Source organism: Sminthopsis crassicaudata, chromosome 2 (assembly GCF_048593235.1).
Source record: "Sminthopsis crassicaudata isolate SCR6 chromosome 2, ASM4859323v1, whole genome shotgun sequence".
NCBI lineage: Eukaryota > Metazoa > Chordata > Mammalia > Dasyuromorphia > Dasyuridae > Sminthopsis > Sminthopsis crassicaudata.
Window position 1 is genome coordinate 542,610,080 of NC_133618.1, and position 18,900 is coordinate 542,628,979.

An 18,900-nucleotide genomic window follows, 5' to 3' on the forward strand; every position below is an offset into this window, starting at 1 on the left:
TTTTTCTCACTTTCTTTCTAACCCTGCTTATTTGGCTTTCAACAAACTTCATTATTTAATTGAAGCTTTCCTCTTCAAAGCTGTCAATGCATTCTTGATTGCTGGATTTAGTGATTCAGTCCTAATTTTCTTGATCTCTCTTAAGAAAGATGATTTTGTTTGTAATGAAAGGAAGGGTTAAAGAAAGGCTAGTTTGGAAGTAGAAAGATCAGACAGGAAGCTCTGTACTCATCTCAGGAGAGTTGAGAGCCTGAAGTATCTCCATTGGTTAGTACAAATCCTTAGCACATAGTAGACACTTAAATGCTTGTTGACTATATGAGAGAGACTGTGTAAATAGAAATAACAGGAGTTGTTATATGTTTCATTAAAAAGATTATTTTGTAGAAGTGTTCCAAGTGGGATATATAATATGAGGGAAAAGAAGGAGTTGAAGATGATTGAAATTATGAGTCTAGGTGATTTGGAGAGTACTGATGCTGTCAGACAATTATACATCAGGAAGGAGAGGGATTTTAAGGGGAAATGAGTTTTGTTTTTAGATACATTGAATTTGTGATCAGTGGAACTTTGGGGTGGAGAGATCAATATCATCTCTTTCCTAGGAACTGGATGGTAGCAGAAGAACAAAAGTGTGGACTTTTGAGCAATTTAGAATGGAGAGAGAAACTGAGGAAGTTCAGATCTAATACCCACAACTTTCTCAGCAAAGTAAAAAGTGAGATTGTTTTCTAAGAGTATAAAAGAAAAGAGATGGAGCTGGGGTTTTAAAAAGAAAAAAAGAAATTTGGAAGAAATGTGGAGAATCTAATCGAGTTACTGAGAAAAGAATAAAGAATGAGTCAGGTAGTGAGAGAGCTCATCTGAGATGCATTAGCTATGTGAGCCTGGGCCAAATGATAGAGCATTCTCCTTGGCCCATACAGTTGTCATGTGGATTTAGTGGGAGCTTCCTCCCTGCTCCTTCTCCCAATGGGGTCCCAGATATGACCAAACCCCAAGGAAACTGGGTTGTGAGGCCCAGAGAATGGGAAAATAGATGCAAGGAGTGAAGGGAGCCTGAGAGATGAGAGAGTTAAAAAGTCATTCAAGTCATACATTTGGAAAGCTGGACTGTTTTGAGTGATGGCAAGATGACTTCTCTGGTGAGTGGCTGAAGAGTATTAGAAATGTTGAGGGGAATTAATGTTAACTTTAATTTTGCTCTATTATCTGTGTGGAATTAAACCTTTTGCTAAAAGGATGTAAATGTTTTTTTGAGCTTTAACTAGAGCTTAAGGTAGGAGAACAGGAGTGGTTTCCTTTTTTTTTTTTTCTTCTTTCCCTGCCTTTCCTTCTTCCCCCCTTTTTTCCTTTTTGTCAGATTAAAATTCTCTGCCTGATAATAGTCTACTTTATAATTAAGATTTGACAAGGAGGGGGCAGCTAGGTGCAGCAGTGGATAGAGTACCAGCTCTGAAGTCAGAGGACCTGAGTTCAGATCTGGCCTCAAGACACTTAACACTCTCTAACTATGTGACCTGGACAAGTCACTTAACCCCAATTGCCTCAGCAAAAAATCAAAACCAAAAAAAAGTTGGAGTAGCTAAGTGGCACAGTAGATAGAGCAATATATATATATATATATTTGACAGGGAAATCCTTTTTAATGTGATTAGCAGAACCCAGGAGAAGGAAGAGGTATAACATCATTCTGGTGGCTTTATCCAGTCCTCTTTATTGTTGATTCTTTTGTTCTGCCCATCACTTAACACTTTATTCATGCTTGTCTACCCTGATCCAACACCCAGTTCTGGCTACATCATCTGTCTACTTGCCTAGTTTTTCATTTTGGGAACCAGTTCTTTGTGGTACTTTTGGCAATAGGAAGAAAGAAAAAGATGATGTGAAGTGGTATTTATAAATATCTAGCAATTTAAATAGTGCTTGAAAGTTTCTAAAGTATTTACAGTTGTTTTCTCAATTTGTGTTCTTAAGAACCTTGAGAAGTAGGTATTATTCTTATCCCCATCTTACAAACAAGGAACCTGAAGCCAGAAGAGCAAAAGTGATTTGTTCAGGATCACATAGCCAGTAAGACTGTTTGAATTTAAATCTTCCTGACTTCAGATCATATCCTCTATCCAGTGTGCTACCCACCTCTGCCCCTTGCAGTTAAAGAGAATTAAGGACATTTTACCTTTATTTGCCTTTCCATTGGCAAAATACTTTGACCTAAACTTTCTGTTTCATCTTTTCCCCTTATATCAAAAATATCTGTAGACATTAAAATAATGTCTATTTTGTGCACTAATTTGTGCACAATTGTATTCACATATCTTAAGTCCTTTCTTCATAATCTCATTTTCTTGCTAGTAGCAGTGCTAAGATTAGAAGTTTAAATTTCAGTTTTATACTAATTAAATGGAATTAGACAAAAAGTAGTTAAAAAAATGGGATGTGTTGAGCTTTTATTTTAACATCTGCTCTGCTGGTATGCAGCTAACTCCTTTCTGTTCCTCATTGTTCTCCTCAACTGTCATATAGATTTAGGATGGGGGGTATCTGATCTTTACCATTTATATTTACTATATACTACAAACTATATTTTATTTTTACAAAGGAACTTGTGACTTTTATAATTAGACTAAACATGTCACATTATTATTGTTCTTTTAAAAAGGCAAATGTTCTCCAGTTATCCAACTACTACTGTTCTTCCCACTCGGAGGGCACAGACTCCACCAATATCCTCATTACCAACCTCTCCTTCTGATGAAGTTGGAAGGAGACAAAGCCTGACCTCCCCTGATTCACAGTCTGCAAGGCCTACCAATCGAACAGGTTTGAGACCATTGACACCAATATTTAAATAAAAAAAAATTCACACTATTATATGGTGAAGAGTAGAAATTCGTTTTCATGATTTATAAATGAGACTTCTGTTTTAACCATTGGAAATAATGGGATAATAATATCCAGGACACCGTGGATTAGAAATAACAGATTGAGCAAGAAGAGGACTTGAGAAATGGAGTCTGCTTAGATGTAGGCAATAATGATAACATTGGAAGCTGATAGATTGACTGCAAAAGAGATATGAAACATGAAAGTAGACAAAACAGACATCTATTTTTATGCCATTTATAATGGGATAAATTATCTTCTAGGCCCTAGTAATCTCCTGAGAGTATTGATGTTTTATAGCAAATTGTAAAAATAGATTTGTAATATAATTCAAGAAAAGCATGTTGTGATAAATTGTGTTTATTATACTACTTAAATGTACAAGTGACTAAAAATGATACCCAGTTTGTAAAATGAAGCCTGGCAAGAATCACCTTAAAATAGTGGTACAGGTGAGGCCCTTTTCAATATGCAAACATAGGCCTCAGGGTGGAATTTGAAAGTTGAGTGAATTAACCTCCTTTGGGAGCACAAGACAGAGATTACAGAGGCAAGTTTAAGCTTGATGTGTAAGAGAAATCTTTCTATTAAGTAGAACTACCTGGCCAATTAAAAACCATTTGTAAAGAAACTGCTATGTGTTGTGCTTGAGCTAGAAACACATAAAAAATAAATTTGTCTCTGCCCTGCCAGCAAGGAGCTTACATTTTTACCTGGAAGTAGACTAAGTAGGTCATAGAAATTCCTTGCAGACTGAAATTTTGTGATACTGTAAGAAGTTTCAACAGAAATTATGTAAATCAGGTCTTTGGTATTTATATATGATTTTCTATGCCACTTTAGCACAGTTACAAGTGGTTGTTATTTTAATAACTCTCAAAGTCCTCATTTCTTTTTCTTTTTAGCTTTATCTGATCCAAGTAGCAGACTTTCAACTTCCCCTCCTCCACCAGCTATTGCAGTGCCATTGCTAGAAATGGGATTCTCTCTTCGGCAGATTGCAAAAGCTATGGAAGCCACAGGTAAGACAGATAGTCTGAATTGTGAAAACATTTCTATCTACACTGCACAGTCTAAAAAGATTCATTATAAAATCATGAATTTATATTTCACAGTTTACTTTTCTTTTGAAAAACTGTGCTACTCATTTTTATAAGTACTATTTGTTTTCAAAGCTATTCTGTTTTCTGTGCTTCCTTTTACATTCCTTCTACACAGATATGCTATATACTATTTTTTTTTCCCCCTGAGGCTGGGGTTAAGTGACTTGCCCAGGATCACACAGCCAGGAAGTGTTAAGTGTCTGAGACCAGATTTGAACTCAGGTCCTTAATTCAAGGCTGTTGCTCTACCCACTGCGGCCACCTAGCTGCCCCTGCTATGTACTTTTTATCTTTTTTCTCCCCTCCTTCTTAACCTGGAGTGACTGTCACTAGAGACACACACATGCGCGCATACACACACACACACGCACACACACATATATTTCTTTTTATCAGTTCTTTAGGTAGAGGCAAATAGCATCTTCCTTTTTATAGGTGTTTTGTAGTTAATTTGGATATAAAATTATTTAGTCACAAAATTGTTCTTTTAAAAAAAATGCTGTTTCTGTATACAATGTGCTCTTGGTTCACAGCTTGTATAGCCATTCCCCAGTTGATGAGTACCCTGCAATTTCCAGTCCTTTGCCACCACAAAGAGAGCTGCTACTATTTTAAAACATATAGGTCCTCTTCTTTTTTTGCTTATCATTTTTAGGAAAAAGACTTAATAGTCTTTTCTGAGTTAATTTCTGAGTTAAAGGAAATTATAAGCATTTAAATAAGTCTTTGGGCATAATTCTAGATTCCTCTCCAAATGATTAGATCAGTTCACAGTTCCACAAATAATGAATTAGCATCCCAAATTTTCCACATTGCATCCAATATTTATTGCTTTCAATGATTTAGAGCATTTTTTATATGACTGTAAATTGTTTTGCTATCTTTATCAGAAAACTGCCTGTTCATATCCTTTGACCATTTATATATTTGAGATTATAAGACCTTCATCTGAAAAATTGTTTTTAAAATTCCATTCCCATGTGCCCTCCTAACCCCCCCCCCTAATTTTCTACTTTTCTTCTGATCTTGGCAACATTGGTTTTATTTTTACAAACCCTTTTTAATTTAATGTAATCAAAATTATCTATTATATATCAGTGTACTCTCTCTATGTTTTGTTTATTCATAAATTGTTCACCTATCCATAAGTCTGATAGGTAATATGTTCTTTGTTCTTCTATTTTTCTTGTAATATCTCCTTTTATATCTAGATCATATGTCCATTTTGACCTTATCTTGTAAGACCTTATCTGTGCCCAGTATCTGCCAGAATGCCTTCCAACTTTCGCACCAAACACTGTCAAACACAATGTTACCACAGTTATTTGTTAGTGTAAATTGAATGTGTTTGCTCTGCTGATCTAATTACTTATTATTATTTATTACTTTTCCAGTACCCAGATTGTTTTGATAATTACTTCCTTATAATATAGTTTGCCATTATACCTCCTTTCTTTACATTTTTTCATTAGTTCTTTTGATATTCTTGAACCTTTGTTCTTTTAAATGAACTTTGTTATTATGTGTTCTAACTTAGTAAAATAATGTGAAGAATCTCTTAATACTTAATTGGGTTGGTTCATAAAAGCCGACTCACTTGGTTGCTAGGACCTCATTTGAATCTTATTCAGTCACAGTAAGTAGATAGAATCTTTTGGTGAATTCTCTTACAGAAACCTTTTTGGAGAATATGCTCCTGAATTGCACAGGATGAGAAAAGCATGTAATTTTCCCCATTGGTACATCTGTGCCAGTTTTAGGGAGTACTCACAACATTAGAAAGATCATGAATTTATTGGAGTTTATTTTTATATAGCTATCAAGTTTGATAAAAAAACATTTAACTGTCCCCAAAAGTAGAGAAGAGCATTCTACAGCATGAATGTCTATTGTACAGAAAGGTGGTTTTCTTTTTTCTTTTTTTTTTTTCTTTTTCTTTTTCTATCAGGTGCGAGAGGTGAAGCAGATGCCCAGAACATTACAGTTCTGGCCATGTGGATGATAGAACATCCTGGCAATGAGGATGATGATGAACCTCAGTCAGGTAGCACTTCTGATTCACGTGGAGCAAGAGTTTCAGGCACCAACAGTGGGAAATCTAATGACCCTTGTTATTTGCAATCACCTGGGGACATACCATCAGCTGATGCTGCTGAAATGGAGGAGGGATTTAATGAAAGGTGAAATGCTGATTTTAATTTTTCAATTTTATGTTGCAGTAGTGGTAAATTTCAAAGATGTTTCTAAATTTGCTTTGACTTATTTTGGAAAAAAAAAAAGCAACAAAACCCAGATATTTTATTTAATAGCCTTTTATTAAAAACCCCAGTACTGTTTATGGCATTTGGTAGCATTGTAAGAGGTACAAAGATAAAATAAATCATGTTCTCTGTTCTTGTGGAGTTTACAACTAGAAATAATAATACTTAATATTGAACTTTTTAGGAAATTTAGAGACAGTTTGAACCTGTGGGTTAAGTTGTGCCCTGATTGCATGCCCTTGAACAAGTCGATCTCTCAATGCCCTAGACAGTGCTTTAAAACTAAATTAATTTTGCTTAGAACTAAAGAATATAAGCTTTTTGGAAATAGAGAGTTTCTGTGTGTCTAAAATCAATCATACGCTTGTCCTGCCATATAGCCAACAACTCAGGTTGTTAAATTCTTTGTCTTGGTATTCATTTCATTTAAATATAAAGTGATGGCTGTCCAAGGCACCATGGTGTTGGTACAAACGAGGTATAGAACTTAGCTGATTACAGTTTCTATCTTTGCCTACAGTCTACATAAAGACAAAAAAAACAGATTCTAGAACACATATTATAAAAATTACAGTTTTTTAAAATTGTTTTTTTAAAAAAGGTATTATCATGATTGATAGCAAGAAAGACATTACTGACAAGTAGAATCAGAGAAGCCTTCGTGAAGGAGGGGGCATTTGAGTTGGCCATTGAGTGGTAATCTACACCTAAGGAGGAGGGAAGAATCTATAGGCATAAGAACATGAGAGGCAGAATCATTTGGACACATTCTGTGTAAGATACCAGTAAGTTAGCTGAAGTGTAACAGGTATAAAGCATGAAAATAGGATGATAGCATAATGTGGGGGAGCTTGAATAATAGACTAAGGAACTGAACTTTAGTAAATTACAGCCAGCCAGGGAAGATTTTGGGGGATAGCAGTGATACAGCCAGAGCTGTATAGGAGTGTAGAATCAGGAATAGCTGTTAAGGCAATACAGATGTGTATAAAGTCAGTAACAGCAAAAACATAGTAGAAGGAAAGACTTTATAGTATGTTGTAAAAGTAGAATTAATGGGAATTGGATTTAATATGAAAGATTGAAAGAAAAGAAAGTGTTTGGGATAAACTTGAGTATAAGGATAAGGGGATACAGGATGAATGATGGCACCACAAATAGAGAATAAGATAGAATTCAAGTCACCAAACATTTAACACTTTTTTTCTAAGGGTGAAGTACCATACTAGATCCTGAGAATAAAAAAAAAAATAAAAAAAAAAAAAAAGTAGAAAATGAAAACGGACCTTATTTTGAAGAAGTTTATATTCTACTGGGAATACGAGCTATACAAAAACCTATTAAGCCTCTTCCCTCTAACAAAAAAAAAATATTTTTTAGAGTAGAAAATCATTCTGAGAGAGAGAACATTAGCCATCTTGGAATGTTATAAAAGGTCTAATGTAGGAGGTAGGTGATTTCTGAGTTCTGCTTTGAAAGAAGAGAGGTCTTCTACACAAAAATGATGTCATTGCAGAAAAGTAGCATAGGTTTTTCAGAGGCAGAAGTGGGAAATGGAATGTCATGCATAAGGTACAGAATGAAGAGAAGGCATAAAGGAGAATCATTCAAGAAGAATACAGAGTTGGTGGAAACCAGATTTCAAAATCTTTAAATGCCCTGCTGAGGACTTTGTATTTTATCCTAGGAAGCATTTGGAAGTCTCAGAAGATTTTTGAGTGTTATGTGAATGTAACATTGTCATATCTGTGTTTAGGTATATCAATTTGACACCTAAATGGAAGATGACTTATCCAGGCAAGGGATAATAAGATTTTTGAACCACGGTTGAAGCTGTTTCAGTAGAGAGATGAGTATACAAACATGATGTTGCAGAAGTGGGAAATATAAGATATGGTAGTTGATTGAATATAGGAGTTGAAGGAGAGGGAATAGTATAATTAGTATGGCATCAAATTTGAAATTGGGTGACTAAGGAAATGGTGGTTTCATTGGCAAAGTGGTAAATATTTCTAATTAGAAATGAGGTAGATTTTGTACATATTGAATTTGAGATGCCTACAGGTAAAGAGCTCTACTGGACTATTAGTCGTGCAAGACAGGAGGTGAGAAGAGAGATCAATCCCAGATGTATAGATATTTCAGTCATTTTCATGGATGTAACAATCCCTGGAGAGCTATCACCTGGGAACATAGCACAAACAAACGAGAAGAGGCAGTATGGAGAGCAGGTAGGGCACTGGACGTGGAATCAAGATTGATCGGGCTTCAGATTCTGCCTCTGAAATGTAATGGGTTGTATAGTCTTGGGCACATCATTTAATCCCTCTATGCTTCATTATTTCTTTATCAGTAACATGGAGGAAGTAGGACTTTAAGGTCCCTTGCAAGTTCTACATCTGTTATTCTGTGAATAGAAGAAAAGCTATTTTGAGAGATGATTGGAGAAAAATGATCTAGCAATGGCCATGAAAAGGGAGAACGGAGTATACTAATTCCCCTCTCCTGTTGAGAAGAGTAAACTTCGCTGGAGAATGTAAAGAGCTGAAACTCTGAATAGGTGCACTGGAATCTGACAGCTGAGCACTTAAAGCTAATTACCTATTGGACAATATTTATTAGCATATGTTTGGAAAACAGCCCTTCCCACTATTCTGTGCTGGCTCCATCTTTTGGTGTATACAGATAATTGTAGGAGGAATTAGGGGGTGGAGTAAGACAAGCCACAGTCACTTAGGAGGAGAACAGCGAGAAGGGAGGTCGATCAATGTAAAGCATGAGAGATCACCTTCACTTCTCCCCCTAAAGACCAAAGACTTTTGTTTTTCCTGACTCTGGCTGGTCCTGAGGTCAACAGGAAGCTAACTTGGACTTCACAGGAGAAGGGTAGAAAGAGACGTGTCATTGATGTGGGCTTTCAATTACAGTGATGAAAGAGGGAAGAATCTTTGTTTAAAAAGTTGAAGAATGTTGAGGACTTGTGGACAGTGGCAAGATTTCCAAACGTCCTGTGTGATGTGCTTAAGTGGTGGGCAAATTGGATAGGCTATGGGCCTGAGGAAGAGTGGTACTGATGAAAGTGAGAGAGAGAGAGCTTGGGAAAAAGTAGTAAGGGCATTTTCTTTATACCTAAGGACATGAGACTGGGTGAGAGCAATGGAGAATGGATAAAATGGGAGCTCAATTACTCTGGTTTGCTTGGGTCAAAGAACTAAGGTGATGAAAGATCAAAGGGTCAGTTAGCCCTGAATTCAAAGTAAGAGCATGCCTCTATCTCTAGTAAGCTCCGTTAATACAGTTAGATCATGTTACCAATATAGATAAGAAACTGTTCTGAACTGAATTTCTTTGAAATTTGAAGAAATTTATAGATATTGGCAGTCAGATTTAGTCATGTTTAGATTAACATTGTAATTGTTTTTCTTTTCTTGCATTCTTTGAAATAGTAATATGAACCAAAAGTTAAAATCATTTTCTACTTAGAATCATTTCTGTAATTAATCTTTGACAGCATTATAGAATTTTGTTCCCTTTGAGATAAATAGACAAAAAAGAGGTTTGTTTTAAATCATATCTGTTGCTTAGTGATTTTTTTATTTCTGCTTTTGTTTTGAAACTATTTTGCAGCACTGATAATTTGGATCATTCAGATAATGCAGCTTCTGGAAGTGGACCTCCTTCCAGGAGCCGCTCTGCAGTAACAAGGAGACACAAATTTGATTTAGCTGCTCGGACATTGTTGGCAAGAGCAGGTAATTCTACATTACAGATTTTTCTGTTTCCATACAGTGATAGATTTAGAATTGGAATGGACTTTAAAGATTATTTAGTCCAGGCACCTTATTTATTTATGAAGCTTATCACACAAATAGTAACTAACTAGCAAAACTCTGATCTAGACTCAGTGCATTGACACCTGTCTAGTGCTCTTCTTCTCCAGATTTCAGTTCCTTTATGTCATTTATTTTTTAATATTCTTTGTATACAAAACACTATGCCAGGATTGTAACTTTAGGGCCAGAAGAAATACTAGAGATCATTGAATCTAACACTCTCTTTTTTATAGAACACGAAATCAAGGCCCAGATTTGCTCAAGATATTACTCTGGTACATTTAAATAATTCCACCAGTCTGTCCCTCTGTCTCCCAAAAGAATTGACATGTTAGGTAGGAGACAACCATATCCTTTAAATATGACGTTAACAAATGTTGATTTAATATCAACAGTTAGAAAGAACAAAGTGGTCTAAGGGTTTCAAGGGCCAATATTGGCCTTAGTGCAGTTTTTTTTTTTTCATTCTTATTTTTAAACATAAAAGGTTTTGTGTAGAACACAGTATTAATCTGTATGATAAATATTGTTGGACGTGGAGAGAATATTCATAATTTTTTGAGTAGATACATTCTTACTCTTGTGGGCAGCAATCTGATAAACAAGCTAAACCTCCATCTTTTATTCTATGTTAGCAATTAAAATGGACTAAAATGTTCAGGATTTTTTTGTATGCAAGTAAAATGTTTTTCTTTTTTTGTTCTGAGCGGGGTTATACCGTTCTGTACAGGCTCATAGAAATCAAAGCCGACGAGAGGGAATTTCTTTACAGCAAGACCCTGGGGCATTATATGACTTTAACTTGGATGAAGAACTGGAAATTGATCTAGATGATGAAGCAATGGAGGCAATGTTTGGACAAGACCTGACCAGCGATAATGATATTCTGGGAATGTGGATCCCAGAGGTATTGGATTGGCCTACCTGGGTGTGTGTGATTGCAGCTGGGGCTGCTTTGACTTATTTTTGTTGTGCTTCCTATTCATAACAGCTTATTGTCTGATTTATGAAGTTAAAGTGTTAACTTTTATGATATGCTGTCTTTAAAAAAATGTTTTGAATTCATTGCTTACTTTTATGACTGCAAACCAATGCGGGAAAAAAACTATATAAAAATCTTCTCTTTATGATGGTATATTATTAGTTGTAGGCCCATAATGAAATATAATATTTGAATTATTTTGTTGTAGACAAATTATAATGTGTAGGAATCATCTTAGGGAGATTAAATGCGTTATAACAGTTTTTATGTTAATATGACTATTGGAATTCACAATTATATTTAGTCAGTGTAACTTTTTACACACTAGTGATTTTCCCATTACTTTAGACAAAAGATGAATAACTAACTACTTGTTCCATTTAGAGGTGGATTCTTAATCAGGGACAGACTAGACTACAGAAGTGGCCTTGAAGTCCTGTCAGTTTAAGTTTTGTAATTCCGATTTAGTCCACCAATATCTCTATCATGCAAAGGCACTGCAGAAAAACAATGAACTGGATCTAGAATTGTATGAGAGGAAAATATGTTAAATAATGGGAAAATCTCTAATGATGAGAAATCTACTAGTTCCTAAAGTGGCCTATTCCACTTTTGGACAATTGTAACTGTTAGGGGATTTTCCTTTTTATTAAGTCTAAACTTAACTGCTTATTACTTTTTGCTCCTTGTATCTAATTCTGTCCTCTTGTATTAAGCAGAAGAAGTGTACCTCATGCTTACGTGACAGCTTTTCAAATTACTCTTAGATTATATTTTCATCTTTATTATTATCTATATTTTTTCAGGCTAAATATCTCTCTCTAGTCCTTCAGTATTTTTTCATCATACAGCATGACCACAACTGGCTATTGCATCATATATTTAAGGCAAAAAGGAACCTTAGCTTAATATGAGCTCCAAATTTTACTGATGAGGAAATTGAATCACACAGAAGTGAAGATAGTTGGCCATGGTTTTATAAAATGGTTGTAGTAAAGCCAGAATCTAATTTGGGTGCTCTACAATCCAGGATCCAGTGCCCTTCAATGCTGATCTCAAGACATCTTCTAAGGAATATAACAGGACTATTCACTCTCTAGTTCTAGATACAACTTAAAAAAAAATATTCCTCATTTACATGTAAAAACAAATTTTGGGGGGAGCTATACATGAAAATTCATTTTTTAACATTTTCTTATATATCATGTTGGGAAAGAAAAATCAGAACAACAGGAAAAAAACATGAGAGAGGAAAAAAAAACAAAGAAAAAAGTGAACACAGCATGTGTTGATTTACATTTAGTTTCCATAGTTCTCTCTGAATGCGGATGGAATTTTCCGTCCAAAGTTTATTGGGATTGCCTTGGATCATTGAACTGCTGAGAAGACTCAAGTCTCTCATAGTTGATCATTGCACAACTTGCTGTTGCTGAGTATAGTGTTTTCCTGGTTCTTCTTATCTCGCTCAGCATCAGTTCATATAAATCTTTCCAGGCCTTTCTAAAATCAGCCTGTTCATTTTTTATAGAAAATAAAATTATTCTACTTTCATATCCTAATTTAACAGTTCCCACATTGATGAGCATATACTCATTTTTTCAATTCTTTGCCACCTCAAAAAGAACAACTACTACAAACATTTTTGGTCATGTCCTTTTCCCTTTTTTTTAATTTTTTTATTTTTTTATTTTATTTTTTTTGAGATACAGACTCAGCAGTAGCACTGCTGGATCAAATGATATGCACAGTTTTATAGCTTTTTGGTCATGGTTTAAAATTGTTCAGTGTTTGGATTATTTTAAGATGGAATATCCTGTCATCTTAGTCAGTCTGACAGTTGTAAGGTAGTATCTCAGAGTTCTTTTTTAATTTGCATGTATCTAATCAATAATGTAGAGTATTTTTTCATATGACTGCAGATGGCTTTAATTTCATCATCTGAAAATTGTCTGTTCATATCCTTTGAGCATTTATCAGTTGGGAAATGACTTATATTCTTATGAATTTGACATAATTCTTATATAGTTTAGAAATGAGGCTTTAATCCGAAACACTGGTTGGGAGTTGAGAGGGAGGAAACTTCTGCTTCCTTTCTAATCTTGGCTGTATTGATTTTGTTTGTCAAAAATTTTTTAATTTAATGTAATCAAAGTTGTCCATTTTGCATTTCATAATATTCTCTAGTTCTTCTTTGGTCATATATTCCTTTCTTCTCCAAAGATCCAATGGTAAATTATTCCTTGCTCTCTTAATTTGCTTATAGTATCAACCTTTATGCCTAAATCCAATTGTGACCTTTTTTTTTTTTTTTTTTTTTTTGGAAGAGATCTAGATCTATGCTGAGTACCTGACATTATTTTCCAGTTTTCCTAGTAATTTTTGTGAAATAGTGAATTCTTATCCCAGAAGCTAGAGTTGTGGGTTTTGTCATTGATTATCGTGTCATGTGTATCTAACCTATTCCATTGATCCACCATTCTATTTCTTAGCAAGTACCATATTGTTTTAATGACTGCTGCTTTATAATAGAGTTTTAGGTCTCATACTGCTAGGCCACCTTTAGTTTCTTTTTTTTTTTTTTCCCCCTTATCGCTAAAGTTAACATTTCTATTACTATATTGAATAAGAGTGGTGATAATGATCATCCTTGTTTCTCCCTTAGTCTTATTGGGAATGCTTCTAGCTTCTCCCCTTTATAAATAATTCCTGCCAGTGGCTTTAGATAGATGGATGCTGCTTATTGTTTTAAGGCAAACTCCATTTATTCCTATGCTCTCTAGTGTTGGTGTTAGTGTTGGTGGTGGTGTTTTTAAACAAGAATGGAGGTGGTATTTTGTCAAAACCTTTTTCTGCATCTGTTGAGATTATCATATGATTTCTATTAGTTTTGTTACTGATATGGCAATTATGCCAACAGTTTTACTGATGTTGAACCAGCCCTGTATTCTTGATATAAATCTTACTTAGTTATAGTGTATTATTTTGCTAATAAGTTGTTGTAATCTCCTTGTAATATTTTATTTAAAATTTTTGCATCAATATTCATTAGGAAGTTTCTTCTGTAATTTTCTTTCTCTGTTTTGGCTCTTCCTGGTCTAGGTATCAGCCCTATATTTGTATCATAAAAGGAATTTGGCAAGACTCCTTTGCCTATTTTTGAAATAGTTTACATAGTATTGGAATTAATTGTTCTTTAAATGTTTGGTAGAATTCACTTGTAAATCCATCTGGCCCTGGAGATTTGTTTTTTTAGCTGAGTTCATTGATGACTTGTTCAATTTCTTTGTCTAAAACGTAATTATTCAAGTAATTTATTTCCTTTTCTGTTAATCTGGGCAATTTATATTTTTGTAAATATTCATTCTTTGTCAGATTTGCTGGCATACAGTTGGGCAAAATAGTTCCTAATTATTGCTTTAATACTTTTACATTGGTGGTAAGTTTACCCTTTTATTTTTGATGTTGGTAATTTGATTTCTTTTCTATTTTCTAATCAAATTAACCAAAGGTTTATCTATTTTGTTTTTTTTTTAAATAAAATTCTTAGTTTTATTAATTAGTTCAATAGCTTTCTTAGTTTCAATTTCATTAATCTCTCCTTTGTGTTTCAGAATTTCTCATTTATTATTTAAGTGGGGGGAGTTAATTTGTTCTAAGTTTTTTAGTTGAATGCCCAATTCATTGATGAGCCTCTTTCTCTATTTTATTCTACTATAAGAACTGCTTTGGCTGCATCCCATAGGTTTTGGTATGCTGTTTCATTGTAGTCATTCTCTTGGATGAAATTATTGTTTTCTGCAATTTGTTGTTTCCTGGGCTGGGAATTTGCCTTCTGGATTGGACTGGAGACTACCCGACTAGTCTGCTTCACTACTGAGCCAGAATGGAGAGTCTCAGTTGTTGATCCACTGCGATTAAGACCCTCTCACTGGCTTTCCAGGACATCTCTTTCACTCCAGTTTTTCCAGTCTCTCTTGAGCTAGAGAGTGGTTTCATTCCATCAGCCCCTATTCAGAGGTGTAGTTTTATGTGGTTTTCAAGGGAAACTGGAAGAGAGCACCTTCCTGGCTTCACTCTGCCATCATGGATTCTGTTCCTGAAACTCCCTTTTCTTTCTTTGGCTGCCATGTCACATTTTGATTGGTTCAAGTTGTAGTTCAGTAAAATCCCTAGAAATTTTTTTAGAAAAACTTCTGCCAATCCATGCTTCTGCCATGTTGTACTTGTGAAATTGATTTTTGAAATTTAAATCTAAGACTTTAAGTAGATACCTGCTAATTTTCATCTTATTAGATTGAGCTCCATCCTGTTATCTATCACAATCTTTTCAGTGTTTTATATCTGTCATTTCTTTTGTTAAATATCTCTTACCTTACGGTCATCTGCAAATTTTAAAGTGTATACTTTATGAAAGTCAATTCATTGGACTGACTACCTATTAAAATAGATAACAGTAGCCTATATTTAGAGCTGATTTTGTTCAGCCTTATCATTTTAGAACTTAAGAAAATGAGAGCTAGAAAAATAAATGTCTATTCTCCAAGGCCACATGATTCAGAGAGCCAGGATTGGTTTCAGATCTAGTTTTTTGTTCTACTATATTATATTATGATGTGCATTTTTCTTTTCCTTGCTTTGTTGATTACTAACTAGACTGATCTCTTTTGAGTGATGATGAATTTTTAAACTCTGTGTACTGGATAGTTTGTTAAAATTATGTACTTTTAATAACTACATTTTATGCTATAATTATAGCATCAAATATCACAGCACAAAATAGAAATAATTCAGTTTCAAAATAATTTTACACAGCATGTTTGCGAGTCTGAAGACAGAGAAGAAGTGGTAGTATGTGAGTTGTGTGAATCCAGTGTTGTCAGCTTCAATCAACATATGAAAAGAAACCATCCTGGTTGTGGCCGCAGTGCTAACAGGCAGGGTTATCGGAGTAATGGTTCTTACGTTGATGGATGGTTTGGTGGTGAATGTGGAAGTGGAAATCCATATTACCTCTTGTGTGGCAGCTGCAGAGAGAAATATTTGGCTCTGAAGACTAAATCTAAAACATCAACTTCTGAAAGGTATGGATTTTTTTTTTCAAATATATCTGGAACTCTTTCTGTTATTGTTTGCTTGCATTTTTGTTTTCCTTCTCGAGTTTTTTCCTTCCTTTCTAGATCCAATTTTTTTTTGTGCAGCAAGATAACTGTAAATATGTATACATGTATTGGATTTAACATATACTTTAACATATTTAACATGTCTAGGGAAGGGGGGGTTGAGGGGAAGGAGAGGAACAATTTTTGCAAGGATCAGTGTTGAAAAACTACCCATGCGTAAGTTTTGTAAATAAAAACAATAATAAAATTTTTCCTATTTTCCTGTTCATCCTCTAAGTGTAATATTACATGTCAAGTATATTGTTTTTTTGGTTTTATTTTGCACCAGTTTGAGTTTTTTCCCATGCTTCTCTGTATTTGTCATACTCGTTTTTTTCCTCCAGCATAATACCATTATTTTCATGTGCCATAATTTATTTAGCTTCTTCCTATTGGCATCTACTTTTTTCCCCTAGTTTTTTACTATCACAAAAAATGCTGCAAATATTTTGATGTGAATAACCTTTATTTTTGTCAATGATCCCCTTGGGGTATTTTTGCAATGCATTTATTAGTTTGTTTCCACTGTCTCTACAACATTGACTGTTCTTATCTTTTTGTTATCTTTGCCTTTTTGCTAAGTGTGAGCTGAAATCCCAAGGTTGTTTATATTTATCACTTTTATGAGTAATTTTATATAATTCTTATTGATTTATAATTTGTTAAAATTAATTGTTCACATTTTTTGACAAATATTTATCCCTTGGAGCATATCATCAATTTCATTGGTAAAGAAAATAATTTTATTGAATGTTATCTCTTTCCCTCCCTCTTTTTCTCCCTCCTTCTTTCCCTCACACACTCTCTCTCCCCCTCACACACTCTCTCCCCTTCCTTCCTTCCTTCCTCCCTCCCTCCCTCGTCCAGGGTCACAAATCTGAGGTCAGATTTGAATGTAGGTTCACTTGACTTCAGGATCAGTGCTCTATCCACTGCAGCATCTATGTGCCCCTTCAAATGAAAGTTTCTAAGTTAATTTTTGTTTAAATTATAGTTAATGGTTACACAGAAGCCTTTATAAAATTTTTTGTTAATTTAGTTTTGTATTCACATATGTGCTTACTTTAAAAGTTTTGATTTTTTATTATATTGGAAACAGAGGGCAAAATTAATTATCCTATTTTGCAGAGTTTTAAATCATTCCTTAAAATATTATAGTGATTTAACTTGCATTTCTGATTATTAGCTGTATTTTTAAAAAATAAATTTTTTTTTTAATTTTTGGTACAGGTACAAGGGACAGGCTCCAGATTTAATTGGCAAGCAGGACAGCGTTTATGAAGGTAGTTGTTTTGAAAGCTCTCCATTTCAGTAGTAATTCATAGTTTATAGTATAAATACTGAAAACTTTTCTTGAGTTAAGATTTCCATTTTTTTAATATGCATTTATAGTTGAATTTTACTTAACAAATTAAAATGTAGTGTATTGGGGAGAAAACTATTGAAATGAAAGATAAAGAATCTCAGTTCTGTTAAATTACCATTGTTACTGATTGTTGTCCAAGTGAAAAGCACTTATCAAGTATTTGGAATTAGTTATTTCTTTGCTAGCCCTGTGTGTGTGTAAAATATTTTAAATATATATGTATGTGTAAGTATATATACCATGTGTGTATTGTAGCTGTTGTAATCAGTGTGAAACACGGAGTTTCTCATAGGTATTTAGTACAAAGTTGAAATAGAATCATTTTGATCATTGTATGAATAATTTTTGAAAGGTAGTGCAATGGATAGAATAATGGACTTGGAATCAGGAAGGACAGGTCTTTCTGAGTAGAGTAAAAATCACAGAATTTATGTATTAAATCATATATACATTTTAGTTGTGAGAGAACCTCCAAATCTTTATTCAGAACTTATTTTTGTTAACTTAATCTTAGTTCCACATCAGGTATCTGATTTCATAGCCCATACAAGATTATAGAAAATGACTAAATGATTGCTTTTGAAGATGGACATCAGAGAAAGTAATGTTTTATAGATTAATAGGGAAGAGACAGAAAAAAGTAAAAGCATAAACTTCAAACAGAAGTTTGTGCATATTTAACAAAGGGATGTCTACTCTTAAAATACCAAGAACACCTGAAGGTATTGTAACAGCACAATGACTATAGTGACTTGTCATAGAATTTAGATATGAAAGAGACTCAGACATTATCTTTTCTAATATTTTCCTATTGTAGAAGAAGCCCTTCTGAAGGCAAGTGACAAGCAGTCACAGCAATCTCACTTCTGTCCATATTCAATACCAAACAGTTATTTGTTCATTATGCTAGAGGGGTGAGAGGGAAGATGTCATGAAGCGTGGGTTAAATTTCTGTGTGGGTGTGTAAAATATTTTAAATATATGTATGTGTATATACATATATATTTGAGTGTATATATATATATATATATATATATATATATATATATACATATATACATATATACATATATATATATATATGTATAGTTTGTGATCTATTGTAAGCTGTAAAGGTCCTGTCGTCTCTAAGTTATAATCCTTCTCTGGGAGAAGGTCTCTTTTCTGTAAAGTCTTTTCCTCTGTGCCGTCCCAACTCTATCCCAAACTAGACTACTCTCCAGGCTCAATATTGCCTCTTTTATCCTCGAAGAGAATGAATGGGCTTGTGAGAACTCAACCTGAGTTCTCATCTTGTAATCCTAACAGTA

At 34.1% G+C, this 18,900-nt stretch overlaps 1 protein-coding gene across 8 annotated transcripts in view; it reads left to right on the forward strand.

Moving 5' to 3' along the window:
- Positions 1 to 18,900, forward strand: part of HERC1 (HECT and RLD domain containing E3 ubiquitin protein ligase family member 1) — a 191,018-nt gene that overhangs the window by 119,460 nt on the left and 52,658 nt on the right. For 7 of the 8 annotated variants that reach the window (XM_074294868.1, XM_074294867.1, XM_074294875.1 and 4 more), the window contains exons 40-46: positions 2,663 to 2,823; positions 3,792 to 3,908; positions 5,938 to 6,169; positions 9,878 to 10,002; positions 10,791 to 11,011; positions 15,878 to 16,146; positions 17,455 to 17,507. In XM_074294868.1, coding sequence (XP_074150969.1) covers positions 2,663 to 2,823; positions 3,792 to 3,908; positions 5,938 to 6,169; positions 9,878 to 10,002; positions 10,791 to 11,011; positions 15,878 to 16,146; positions 17,455 to 17,507 — 1,178 coding nt within the window. The remainder of the gene's footprint in view (positions 1 to 2,662; positions 2,824 to 3,791; positions 3,909 to 5,937; positions 6,170 to 9,877; positions 10,003 to 10,790; positions 11,012 to 15,877; positions 16,147 to 17,454; positions 17,508 to 18,900) is intronic. The other variant, XM_074294871.1, reaches the window with a different exon arrangement.